This window comes from Aquila chrysaetos, chromosome 2, assembly GCF_900496995.4.
Source record: "Aquila chrysaetos chrysaetos chromosome 2, bAquChr1.4, whole genome shotgun sequence".
NCBI lineage: Eukaryota > Metazoa > Chordata > Aves > Accipitriformes > Accipitridae > Aquila > Aquila chrysaetos.
Window position 1 is genome coordinate 8954809 of NC_044005.1, and position 14076 is coordinate 8968884.

The following is a 14076-nucleotide window of genomic DNA, read 5'->3' on the forward strand; positions in this document are numbered from 1 at the left end:
ATTAATATGACTCACCTGTCTAAGGGTACCTGTGTGAGCAGTAGTTGATACTACCTTTTTTGTGATGGATCACAGAGCACAAAATGGTGCTGTTTCAGCAGGCTTTCAGTAACATGGGTATGGATGCAAAGAAACTCCCACAGGAATCCTACACCAAATCATATTCTGGAGGAGAATCTACTAGGAAAATGCTCTCATCCTTTGATATGTTGGCAGGTGGAACTCGGTAAATGAAGACATCACAGATCAACTGCGGGCAGCGCAAGCAACCCTGCAGCTTTGGGAGCCCTTTGATACTTTATGCACTGAGGCAGCAGCCAAGTTACACCAGCACAAAGAGCAGTGCACTCAGCTCTTGGATGCTCAAATGCCTGAGGATAATATGATAGAGACCCTGAAGCAGAGGATACAGGATATAAAGGTACATGAATATGCTTCTGCTTCCCGGTACAAACAGGATTTATTTTTGAGAAATAAATCAAAATAACACCTTCTTCCCCCCTCCTGCCCCAAATCCAGTCAGTGGAAAACATAAAATCTGTGGGTTTTTTCCATTAACAGGCACCTTTGTATTTCCTTTAAATACTTTGACCAGATCCTGAGACCAAACCAATCTTGAGTTAGCATAAGGTGAGAAGAGAGCAGAAGGAAGCAATCATATTCCATATCTGCCTGTTTCTGCTCTATACAAAGAATCAGGCCTGTGTTGGAAAGAATCATTAAACCAAAAATTATTTACTTTATGGGGCACTGTTTGGGAGAAGAGATAATACCTATTAGAACAATAGCTGGGGAAAAAAGGCCAGTTTTCCAGAACACAGGACCACGTTGAGGTCTTCTACAGTCTTCAAATTGATTTTATTTGAGTTTGGTACTTTTTTTGGCCAGGTCTGATAAGTTCACAGATTTCTGAGCTCATTAGATTATTCTAAATGCTTCTGACTTTAAGCAAATGAGATCTCATGCTGAGATCACAGGGTACATTTGACTCTCTCAGGCAGCAAAGCTGTCATTAGGTTCTGACTGCATTCAGACTGCAGTAAAGAAATATAATAATCATTTCAGGACAGAGCAATGATTCATCATCCTTTATGAACCTCTAGCCACATATTGGAAGAAGTCCGAAGTACTCCATTTTGCACATGGCCAATTAAGAAACTTTACATTATGGGAAAGAGAACTCATATATTTCTTCCTGTGTCAGAAACAACTGAGAGCGGCAAAGCTTAGACCAAAACATTTTCACTTTCTTCTGATCTATTGGTGGCTGTGACATAAATTCATCAATATGTCAGCAAAAAGGCATCACATTTTCTGGAAATTTTTGGGAGGAGTTTTGCACCTACTAAGCAAGGCAAGACCACTACAGTGCTATAGCACAGTAGATCGTATCCTACTATGTGTGGACAGGACACACGGAATTTATAGGGTTTTTTTGAAAGTGGTGAGTTAGAAGAATGGGGATCAGTGATACGGCTTAGGAGTTACATGTATTTGAAAATATATGTGCATTACAAAACTGTATTTTAATCTCTCTAATCTTTTTCTGTAGTATATATTAGGAAAGATTGTGGTTTTATGGAACTCTGTTGCCACAACAAATAAAAATAAAGTTATATAGAGAGAGTAAGAAATCAAAATGGGTCATTTACTAAATGGCTGAAGTGGCAGTTTACAATATGATCCATTCCGACAGTGGTTAGGAACTAAGAGCCATTTTGCAGTTTAGGGAAACATGTCTGTTCTTTGCTATCAGTCAGAAGTCTTTGTTCATTACTCACAGAAAAGACAACATACAGTGACAAATTCCGGGGGGGTTCATGGCTAAACATAAATAACAGTTGTCCAGATTAAAAAAAAAAAAAAAAAAAAAAAAAAATCAAGTACATTGAACAAGTATAAAATGACTGCCTTTGTTCTTGTACTGCCTTTAGAGTTTAATTTTATAGGATCTTCTCTGTAGCATTTCTCATCTGCAGCATGGGCCAGTTTCTCCATGTGCTAGTGTTAATCCATTCTGTAGAGAGGGATATTCTGATTTCTCTCCCTAATCTCCTCTGCAGCAGTAGTCTCCCACTGCCTGAAGTCACTGGTGTTCCATTGAACTTTGAACTGTGCCTTTCCCAGCATTAGAGTCAATGGAATCAGTTCCCATTATCCTCTGAGCAAAAGACTGAAGCTTTCACCATAGCTGAATTTGGCTCCCAGAGGAGATCAACAAAAAGAGCTTAGTTACAGCAACAAAAGATACTAAATGAAAATGGCACATGAATGACGATCTGATGCATTTGCTGACTTTTTTTTCTTTCCCCTTCTCTCATCAGAATTTACAGCATGGCCTTCAAAACATAGCAGGATGCCGTACCCAGATTTCTTTGCTGGCTGATAGGATAAAACAGCAGGCTGGAACAGCTGCACAAGCCATTCTGTTGGAGAAGCTGCAGCCACTCCAGAGAGCATCCTATTTGGAAAAAATGTTGCAGAGGAAGTTAGATGAATTTGAGGTATTTTTTTGAATGTTAAATTAGCTGTCAGTGTGAAGTAACTTCTTCACTACAGCCCTGTGTGAGCTACCTTCTTCACTAGAGCCCTGTAGTTCTTGAATTGAAATTAAATTTCAATAAAATAAAACTTGACAGTATGATCAACTACATAAAGAAATAATACATGAAGCCGGAGGGACAGATGAAGGAAGGGTTTCACTCTTCTTACCTGCTTGTGTTGCTCTAACAAGCCTTTGTAAGTGGACCTATTACAGTCAAGCAGTACGGGACCCTCAGATGATTAAAGGTTAGGAAACGTATTTTTATTCTATGGACTTTGAAGTAAGTTGTAAACTTTCTCAGCTCTGCCTTTAAAAAAACCTAATGGCTTCAGTTTGCTTTGGTAAGAGTGCACACAATGTACCCAAAATCAAACAGAAAACTGTGGTCATTTGATGTAATTTTGAAGACCAGATTCACATCCCTGTTCAGGCAGAGTAGGGAGGGACGCGGAGCCAGGTTTCCCTATATAATGCTCTGCTCACAGGAGTGCTGTGGGATTGACTTCCCCTCTGCGCAGGTATTCCTAAGAAAGCTTCCACGTAAATGTACTGCTGTACATTTACTGATGTAAAACTAGTCTGTTCCTGTGAAAAAAGTCTGGTTTCAATGAATTGTTCTGTTCTAAAGTAAACCCAAATTCATCAAGAAATTTTCGGCCAGGTCTATTTATGACTCCATCTACCACCACAGTTCAATGGCTGGAAGCCAAATATCTTTGTGAAGGTGACAGATTTCTCATATTCCCTGTGAACTTCTCACTCCATGAAAAATTTCATTTCTAGGTAGTCATTTGCTCTGGTGTAACCCTGTAGCGTTACCACAGAACTGTCTCTCTCCCCACACCAATTTTTTCCATTCATTCCTTATAAAAATGTTGCTGTTTCAGTGTTCTTAGAGATGTGGAGCTTAATTCTTGCAAGAAAGAAAAAGCTTTCCCAGTGCTCTTCTCCCTGACCCAAAGAAACCAACCTAGTGAACAGACAAGTTGAATTCCAGCCCTAGTTATTTCTCTCCACAGAGCTCATGTGAGCTGCACAGCCTTGTCTGTAGGCACAGGGTAGCAGGCCCTGTGTATAGCTTAAAGGAAGCTCATTTTCACAAGTTTCTTCCCTCTGACAAGCTAAGTTTTGGCTTTCCAATTTCATAATAAATCAAATGGCCCAAAGCTACAAAAAGGTATCAGAGATGCCCCTATTCCTTCCAGATAGATATGAATCTCTCAGGGTTTAGAGATTCAGTTTCTTGCTTTCTGCTTTGGCTTAAATTTTCCCCTTACGCAGTGCAAAACCAGCAAAAGTTCAGTGAGTGAGTTACAAACACATTGGAATTTGGATTTAACATCTGTTTGTTTTCTGATGATACTGCTTATTGCTCCTTTTTGCATACTGAATATGTGTATTAAATCATAATTAACATAAACATGCAATATTCACCCTAGTTCAATCTTTCACAACTGGAGGATTTCAAGAACTGCCTTGAAAAGCTGGAGGGTCACGTCCAGAATTGCACAGATGCCTTCGATAGCCTCTGTCTAGAGGGAGAAACAGACAACTCAGAATTGCTCATGGTACATTTGGATTCCCAAGTACAAAAAGATACTACTCAGGATTTAAGTGTCTGAAGGATACCAGCTCTTGCCTACTTCAAGAAACGCTTTGTGTCCTAAGTATCGTAGTTATAGCACTTCCATCTGAGTAACTATAATCTCATCCAAAACACAAAAGCAATTATTTAAGTTCATAAAAACTCTAGATATGCATTGCAGGCCAAATGCCTGCATGGAGGGGAGGAAAATCACATACATTTGGGGTTGATGGGAGATCTTTTTCCCAGCTTTGCTCTGGAGCTACCCTGTTGTCCTCAATGTAGGGTACAAAGTAAATCTGCAGGTACCAGCTCCTGAGTATCTGTTAGTACTGTTGGAAAAGTGGGCCCTGTGTAAGGGAATTGTAACTTTTTTCTTGACACAGAAATATGGGGGGGGGGGGGGGGGGTAGGTTACCATTTTGGGTGCATAACGTTCAGATACTTCCTACAGAAGAGAACAGGCTTCTCTATTTCTTTGAAATGAAAGAAAGGCAGTATTTTTTGCAATTAATTTATTTTTTCACTTCCAGAATCACACGCTGGAGCTTGCTGCACTTTCTCCAAGCATAGAGAGTTTGAACGAAGCAAGCATTAAGCTGCCACTCAGTGACTTCACCCTGAAGAAAATGCAGAGTCTGACTCGGCAGTGGAATCAGAAAACAGCAGCTGCTCTGGAACGCTGCAGGTCCAAAATTCAAACAAAAAAATCACTACTAACTGTTTCCTTTTCTGTGAGGAAAATCAAAACCAAATTAAAGCATGGCAGGTCTTGCAATCTGTTCTCAGGTTTCTCAGGGGCTTTCCAAGTTGAATTCCTGCCCGTTCAATTTACTTGATTATTCAGAGGCTATTTGTATTCCAAGTCACTTGAAGCAAAAATCTGGATGTTCATAGGTGAAGAAGGTAGCAAAGTGCCAAGCAAAACCCTACTATGTTAGTATTACTAGCCACCACATTAGACCGTATGCAAACATATCCAGAAAAACAACCACCAACACGGTAGTTTCTGATTATTTCTTTTGTTTTACAGTATGCTTGAGGGAACTCAAAATGACGATAAGAAATTCTTTCAAAAATGTGAAAACTGGATGAAATTCCTAGAAAAAATGAGAGAGGCCTTAAAAACAAATATTCCGGGACGGTTTGAAGAACTGCAGGAGCAACAGAGAGTATATGAGGTAAAGCTAACTCTAAAAATGGAAGCATCTTCTTGAATGGTGAAGGTGGGGGGAAATCATGAGAAAATGCTATGCCTTTTGAAATTAGATCTGGGGAGAGTTTTACAGAGCATTTCACTCTTGAAATGTGGCCTTGTACTTATTCAGAGGAAAACTTTGAAATGTGAAAATCCTTTTTCAAAATGGATGGATCCCTTTTTGCAGGGATCAGACCTTTAGGAGTGCATCCTCAAGTGTTGTGTCATGTAAGTCCTAGATTTCTCCAACCCTGAGGTTACTTGCCTGTCTGCCTGTCCCAGAGCACTGAAGCCTGTGGCAACTAGCTAGGCAGCTTGCTGGAGATCTGCCAGAAACCTTACCAGTTTCTGGAAGAACTGCATTTAAAACAAAATGTTTTCACATGTGGATGCAATTCTAAGCAAAGTGTCTATCTACAGACATTGTCCTAGTGGCAGGAGAATGGAAAACCAACCAAAATACAGGAAAAAAACCCATAATCATGTGGTAAATGCTAAACACTATGAACTCTTTGGGTGAGCTTTGTGCTGCCACAGTGGAACACAGCTACACACTACCCAAACTACTGTGGCTAATTCCACGGGGTGTTAAGTCTCTGCATGTCAGTGATATTTATTAGGGTCCACAGAAAGTTATCTTCTCCTTTTTCTTGGACATCTCCAAATAAGTTCATTCATTGCAATGAAATTATTTATAGAATAAACTTTTGCTCATTGTGATTAAGAGTAAATTCACCCTTATATGTAGCTTTTTTTTATACCTTTTCTATGGGTTTCTCTCTAGATTGCATTTCTCATGAATGAGTCCAGAAAACCTAAGGCTTCAGATTACCTTAACATACACCTCCTCGTGGGTTCTGCTGTCACATGTGTGCAAATTCCTCCTGGTAGTCAAAAAGTGTGGAATCTTTTAGTATGCATTTGACACGAACACTTGAAAATAATAGATCTTTCAGCATTTAAAATTAAATAAATGCTGAGACTCTAGAGGAGCAGAACCAGCTTTCATAGCAAAGGTTGTTCAGTGAATAGTTAAAACTGTTGTTCTCACGGTATTTTCAGATGCTGCAAACTGAGATTTCCATAAATCAGCAGACATTTAATTCCATCATAGCAAAAGTTCTACTCTCCTTGGAATCCGGAGAAGCAGAGAAAAGGTAATCTATTTGTTTTTCTCCCTAAGATTTTGGTAATTCAGTGAATATGCTCTCTTCCTTAGAGTTGGTATTGAATCTTTGCTCTCATGAGGACATAAACCCAAATTTTGACTGGGTTCACTCTTTAAATAACCTCCTGGCACATTTTGCAAAAGTGTGAGGAGGTGCAATGAGAAAGAAACACAGGTGCCCTTGCCAGGCTGTATTTTGGATAATAACTAGATGTTCTGTCTAACAAGAATAATTGCTCCTGAACAGGAGGCTTCCTTGTCTACTGCTACCCTGCAGTTGTTGAAACTATAACTGTGGTTGAGAAGTTACCTTCTTACAGAGTGTAATGAGGATGCTGGATATGAAGGATCCTTTCTCCCTTCCTAGACCTCTCTACTTTTTAAAGTGCAGAGGTGTGAGGTTATCCCCGTTGCCCCTGGCACGCGTGACAGGGCATTGAGTCATCGGCCAAGCAACGCAAAACATATGGTAGCTAAACCTGGTTTTTATCAGTCTGATCTTATACTTCTCTCTTAATCAATGTAGAGTGAGAAGCAGCAAGTAATATTTGTGAGCAGAGGTTCAGCTGCCTCAGGCATTTCTGCTGTGAACACGTTACCCCTCTCGGCCAGAGCTTGCTGCTTCCAGAGAGTAGGCAGGACACTATGTGCTCTCCTCAGCCACTTCAGTATGAAGTCCACAGCTTGGCTTAAAGCTGCTAGGGAAGGTAGGGCTACACTAAGCAAAGCTGCTGGATCTTTGTGTTGAAACTAGCCCCACAAACACAGGTGTCTGTGTAAGAGCTAATCTTACATGGCCATGGCTTCCTGCAGAGGAGCAGAATGGATAGATGGGGGTTGTCTTAATTACTCCAGCTAGATCTGCTGGATCATCTAACCATGTTGTAGGAGAGGCAAAAAAACTGCGTTGAATGGGTTCAATAACAACACATAGCCTTTTCACTTTGCAGTCAGGTCCCACTGCTGTAGGATACAATGGTGGTTGAACTCCCGCTTACAGCCTGGTAAAAGCACAGGTCAATTTTGCAGCGTAATCAGAGACCTTGTCTCACTTGCATTGACCTTGTTCTTCAAAAAAGTGTTTAGGACATATTGGTTTTGTGATTGCAGTACTATATGTTGCTATACCACAATAGCAAGAATGACTTGCATTATCCATCCTTGTATCATGTAAAAGGTTTTTTGGATTGCTTAAAAGACGGAATACAGAGAGCAGGGCTGAGCTTAGGGCTGCATAGAGCTTTTTGCATAGTTGGGTATTGTAATCGGAATACAATGTTGCAAATGGAAATCCATCACAATTATTGTAAAACGCAACCTTGAGGTAAAAACATATTGACACTGAACACTTGTCATTTTCAGAACAGAGTTTATTTCCAAGCTCACATTGCTGAAAGAGCAGTGGCAGAATGTTATCCGGACGGTTCAGCAGAGGAAGAAGGATATCGATGGACTCGTGAGCCAGTGGCAGCTCTTCAGGAGTTCCCTGCGGAGTCTCAGCAGATTTCTTGCTGATATAAACAGCTTCCTTATAGCTGTGAAGAGCCAGGACTGCTATAGCCTTTACCAGCTTAGAAATCTAATTCATGATTTCAAGGTACTGTATTTATTTCTCATAAATCTAAACTCTGTGGTTTTTTTCTCAGACTGAAACAACTTCTGTCCAGTAAGGTAAAAAGCTTTAAAATCACATGCTTTCTGGGGAAAAATAATTGCTGACAGTTTTTCTTAAAGCTGAGCACAGATGAGAAAACAGTGACATTGTGAAAGGCTTATTATACTAGGAAAATTCCTGGTCAACATTGTCATTTAGTAGCCTTGTATGCTTTAAAAATATTACTGATATGAACACAGAAATGCAGGGTGCCAGGGAGATTAGGCAGAAACCCTGGTCAGTAGGTAGCCTCTAGGTCTCTGTGCACCTTACTGACATGGCTGCTGTATGCAGACCTTGCAGTTCGCCTGAAGGAAGCAGGCACATATCCAGCAAGACAGGCCATATGCGTCCTGTGTCCGCAGGGATGGGCAGGAGGTTCCAGGAGCAGAGGATAAAGCACTTGCAATGGGGTCTGTCCTTGGAGCCGCCACTCCAGGGTGCACAGGATGCACAGACCTGGGCAGTTCTTCAGGGCAGTGAGTGCATTTTACATGCAGCGGAAAAAAATATATTCCTTTGTTAATTTTGGGTATCTGGGTATCTTTCACTCTATAGATTCAGCCTGTGAAAAGCTGTTGTAGAGCTTTATAGATCAGAAGGTCAGAAAGGATCTGATTCTTCTGAAATTAAAAACGTAGCTAGGAGAAGATCTATTCATTACTCTTTCATGAATGTTAACAAACTAGTGCCTTGTAACTCCCTTTGTGAGCCAGAAGTGCGCTTCTAAAGCTTGCTAAGAACAGGTTAGAAACTTAATTTTTTCTTTTTTTTCTTTTAAAGAGTAAGGCAGTGATTCTTCAGAGGTGGCAAGGCATGTACTCCTTAATCATCGATGTTGGGGAGAAGTTGCGCACTGTCTCCGATACCGAGACCAGCGCTGTTCTCCAGGAGGAGCTCAGCCAGTTACAGCAGAGTTGGGGGGACACCCAGGTCCAGCTGGAGAAGAAGAAGATGCAGCTCAGTAGCACCCTACAGGTAGATCATGCCCTCCCCAGGGAGGAGCGGCACCTGCTTCTCTGGCATTGGGTCTTGAGAGCTTCCCTGCCCCACCGTCCACAGGGCTGAGCTTTGTAGCAACAAGGCAAATAGTGAGCTGCTGCTTGCTGCAGAGGGCCTCTGAGGAAAGTGCCTGTCATGTGCCATCAGGGCTTGTGGGAAGCTAAAACTATCGTCCCCTGATTCTCCAAAGGAAAATGGTGTTGGCATCTATTTGTTGCTACAATGGATGTTCCCGCTCTGATTATTCTTGTGCTCCCCGTGGCCTGGAGCTCTCTCCTGCTTTGGGCTGTGAAGCCTGAGCTAAAATTTAGCTTAGAGGGAGTTAGCATGACTTGTTGCTCCTCCTGTTGCACCTCCAAACAGAAGGGCAGGTCATATTTATCTCCTTAGAGCAATAAATTTGCTTTTATGGCTAGACAGCACATACCTATGTCTTAAAATTGAATCGATATGATCCCCAGCCCAAAAACTATGCTAAAAGCCTCTCAGGTTGGACAAAAAATTAGCAGAAATGCTCTGTAAGACAAACCTTAAATACAAGAAAGGGTGCAAGTTCTTCTGTAAATCCATGCACCAAATTCTTGTGGGTGGTAAAATGTATCAAAAAGAAAATCCAAATAACCAGAGCACATAATTATTAATTTCAGTGGGTTGAAGAGGCTATTTTGTAACATATCCATATGGTACAATATGTCATGATAAAGTGTCTTAACCTTTTATAACTTCTTTGGGCCTCCTTGAGCAGAGTTGGGACTGCTGTGAAAAGCAAACCAAGGAACTGGAAAGCAGGCTGGGAGAGCTGAAGGAGAAAGTAAAAGATCCCCTTCCACTTGAACATGAAGAGCTCTACAAAGCCAAGGAACACATTAAGGTATTGAACAGCCATATTGTATTTAAATAGATGTAGTCTTTGCACAACACCTGATACCTGTAAAATCAGTTTTGCCTCTTACCTGCTCTTCAGTGACACTGGATTTCTCTCCTTTATACCATCCTGATTGCTGCCAATCTGCACAGTCCAGCTGACCAAGAAGATTACAAGAAGAGTAGTAGTGTTTGGATTTTTTTTCCTGCTTCTGCTCCCGTTCCACAGTCTGAATTTATAAAATAAGCAGTTCCTCAAACAAAAGGGAAAAACTCCCTGGTCTCAGCTCAATTGGCTGCTATCCTAATGGCTGAATCTCCCTTTTTGTTTTCCAAACCATTTTGGACGGGGAGCTCCTCAGGCAAGAGACCTCGTAAGTCTACAAAGCACCGTGCACACCTGCGGGATCTGAGAATAATTAAAGAGAAGGAAAATTAAGAGTAAGGGAGTGGCAAAAGCCCTTGCAGCCCATAGTGCACCATGAAAATTAAATGGCAAGGAAAGCATTTCCAAGGGATAGGAGACATTTTGTCTGGACTGGTCAGTCTTTCATCATCCTTTTATGAAGTGAATTGTTGACCTATGTAGTGAGAACAAATAAGCTTATTAACGAGCCAAGGCTTTGAACTCATTATCAGCTGTCTGAAATCTTCTTTGTGAGTGCTGGCTGCCTTTCCCACGGCAGCAGTCTTGCTGTAGGCCTGAATTATTAGTGAGGTGGCAGCACACGGCTTCAGCCTCTTACTCCAGTAAGAGAAATTCAGCCGCAGAGGCGTCAGGGTCAGACAGTGCCAGTGCAGTTGCTGCTCTTGGGTGCCACGGTATAATAAAATAAAGGACCAAAATGGCGTGGGGGAGAAGGGACCTTCTTTTCTCGCCCTGCATTTCACTCTTCTATGGAATAAAGCTGTTTTTTTCTCTCAGGCCTGGACCTTGTATGAGGCTAGCAAAGTCCCATGAAATTCCATTGTTAGTTCCATTAATGCAGGGATTTGACCTTTTTAAAATACGTAAATGCATGTGTGCGCATCTGTAGGCAGTAATTTGTTGTGAGCTCAGGTAAACTTTAGTCTCAGGTTGTTTTGTTTTTTTTCCTCCAGTGTTGAAGCAGATAAGATTTTTTTTTTTTTTTTTTTATGATTTAGATAAGTGACTGGATCAAAAGACCTGTGAAAATGCTCGCAGGGCTTGGACCCAGCACACTTCTCCTGATACAAACACTCACAATTTTTTCCCTTTAAAATGAGACAAATTGGATCCTCTGTAAGAGCTTTTTTTGTTAGAGGAGCCAGTGACTCTTCCCAGCAACCGCCTTGCAAAATGGGACCTAGTACCTCGTGTGTGGAGTATCATGTTTCCCAGCTGCATGCAGTGGTCTCTCTGCTTTTTAGGTGACAATTTTAACACCGATAAGGAAAACGCATAACCTTGTTATAAGGGGAAAGTGAAGTCGGGGGAACAAAGCAGAGGAGACTGTTTCTGTGAATGAGCAGTTTAAAAGCTCCACATCTCTGACAAATCTGATGAAGTGCCTGTGAAATCATTTCTTAGAGGAGACCAACTTTAATTTTAGCGTTTAAATAAATCACCTGAAATTGGAACAAACGCAGGTGGAAAGCAACTTGGCCAAAATAATAATAATAACAAAAAAGAAACCCCAAAGAATTGGGCATGTTCCTTCCTGGAGGTGAAGCCCCGAACGCTGCCCTGGAGCATGGGGAGCTGCAGGGGGGCAGGCAGCGTTTCGACGCTTTCGGATGCATCGGAGGCGGCTGCTGCACCAGTGAATCAGCAGCAGCTCTGCCCCGGGCTCCAGTGGGCTCCCAGTCAGGCCCTGAGCCAAACACCCGCGGACCCCATCCAGTCCAGCCGGAGAGCGCTGCACGAGCGGCTGCACATTCCCCTCCCCTCCTCCCCCACAGGCCGGGCGGGGGATTAACGAGCAGGTTTGGAAACCGGAGGAGCTTAGTGCCAAGGCTTGTGCTGGGTGCCTTTCCATGCAGGAGCTGGAGCAGTCGCTGGCAGACTGGGCCCACGACATGAAGGAGCTGCGGGCCATGAAGGTGGAGCTGGCTCACTGCATCCTCGCCGAGGACGTGATGGTGCTCAAGGAGCAAGTTGAACATTTGCACAGGCAGTGGGAAGAGCTCTGCTTGCGAGTAAGTCTTCTGCCTCCTCTGGGGTTTTATAGCGGAATATTTGTAGGACCTGGCAGAAAAGGGGAGCGGGTTCTCGGAGTTGGCTCACTTTTCCAGTCTTGGGTGGGGATGGGGCTTCTCCTAGTGCAGCTGACCAGGGCCGAAGTTTGCACTTTGTTTCCTGGACACAGACTGCTGAGGTTTTTTTTGCAAACCCTTTGTAACTAGTGAGTGCCTGAATTACACAGAGCTCAAATGCAGCTGTTTACTGAAATAGGTGGCTTTGTTCTGGGCTGCCAAAGGTTGGGGGGGGGGGGGCGGGAAGAGGGATAGACACAGGAATTGCCTGAGGGCATGAGGCAGGGAAAGGAAGGGGCAAGTCTTTGCAATCTGATGTTAAAAAGCAAAACGCCGGGAGAGTTGATAAAGAAAACTTAGATGTGTTTAAATACTGACTCCTTGGGTTTAAACACATTAAGAACTGACTTGTCTTTTCTGTAGCAGTAAAATACTGTGAAACATTTGCATTCTTTGTGGCTTGTTGCTGTATTACACTTAATTTAGTGCTGCACGTAAAATTGCTGGGGAACATTTACCAGCAAAGTCACATGAACTTGATTCATTAGGTTATTATGCAGTTTGAATGTGTGTTTACTTTGCCCCGTTAACAGGATTGGAAGGAGTAAAATACTTCGGGGTCTTAAGTTACTCTGGATGGCTCTACATGCCAGCAAGCCAAACTCTTGCCTCTCTTTACTCACAAATCGATAGCCTTTATTTTACAGTTTGTAAAGAAGTAGTGAAGCAAGTTAGTATTTTGTGTCTAACTCGGGCAAAAGTAAAGCAATCTTGGTGGGAATATTGCCAGAGTAATGAACAGCTATGCTTATTTCACAAACTTTGGTGTGATGAAATAGTTATTGGGGCTTATTTTTTGCACTGCAACAAGAAAGAAGAGTTTAGTATCTTTGCCTTAAACTGGACAACCGTCTAGTTTATAAATGAGAGAACTTCGTTGTTTTTCCTTTTTTGGTGAACTGCTGATGCCTGCTGTTTCTACTGTGGTGAACGGCCCTGAAAATTAAACTATCTTTTGTATGTACCCCACTACAGTCTATCCAAGTAGTAATTTCCTGTAGTAATTTCAGATTTTATTCGGAATTTTCATTTTAATTTCCTGTGGGAACAACGTTTAGTTCAGTCTATCTTGGAGAAAAGAAAGGGGTGACATTAACGTGACTGTGTTAGGCACACAAAAACCTGTAGTGGGAGGAATCTATTCAGTGCTGCAGCAGAGAGACATACTGAAATGTTTACACAGCCCTAATGACCCTCTGGAGTGCCTGCACTGATGCTCAGCGCTGGACACGAGGGTAGGAAAGCAGACTTGATCGGTTCTGCTGCTAGCACGACTGCTCTGTTTTGGCTAACAAATTAGAGGAGTCAAGATGTATTGTGTGAAGAAAAATCTGCAGTATAAATGCGGAGAGGTAAAGACCTTTGAGAGCGAGACGCGGCTGCAGCTGTCAAGGCCACGGGAGCGGGGCAGCCAGATGCCTGCGCCGGACTGAGCAGGGACACAAACACACTTAGTGAGCAGATGCACTCAAGGGATTAGCCTTTACATAGCTGCCCTTGCAAGGCACATGTAGGTCAAAGATTTAACTATTCGTATCAGCGAGTATCCTGTCCTATTGAACACTGGCGTATGGGTTGGGCCTGCGCCTTGATATTCTTTTAGCCTCTCTTGGGAATGCTCAGATTGCTCCTGCATCATGCTGTGGATGCAAAATGGAGCTGGTACCGGGGCAGCGGGTCTGAGGAGAGAGTTCTCAAAGCAATGGCTTGAAGGGCTCATGTTCCTAGAAGCTTGTCTGGGATTTTTTGGTTTATGCCTGGTTTACCCCCAATCTGTGCTGCT

General features: G+C 42.4%; 1 protein-coding gene across 8 annotated transcripts in view; it reads left to right on the forward strand.

Moving 5' to 3' along the window:
* Nucleotides 1-14076, forward strand: part of SYNE2 (spectrin repeat containing nuclear envelope protein 2) — a 197196-nt gene that overhangs the window by 148063 nt on the left and 35057 nt on the right. For all 8 annotated transcript variants that reach the window (XM_030007298.2, XM_030007297.2, XM_030007300.2 and 5 more), the window contains 10 exons: nt 217-421; nt 2325-2504; nt 3985-4113; nt 4664-4818; nt 5164-5311; nt 6391-6485; nt 7859-8093; nt 8934-9128; nt 9898-10023; nt 12021-12176. In XM_030007298.2, the coding sequence (XP_029863158.1) occupies nt 217-421; nt 2325-2504; nt 3985-4113; nt 4664-4818; nt 5164-5311; nt 6391-6485; nt 7859-8093; nt 8934-9128; nt 9898-10023; nt 12021-12176 (1624 nt within the window). The remainder of the gene's footprint in view (nt 1-216; nt 422-2324; nt 2505-3984; nt 4114-4663; nt 4819-5163; nt 5312-6390; nt 6486-7858; nt 8094-8933; nt 9129-9897; nt 10024-12020; nt 12177-14076) is intronic.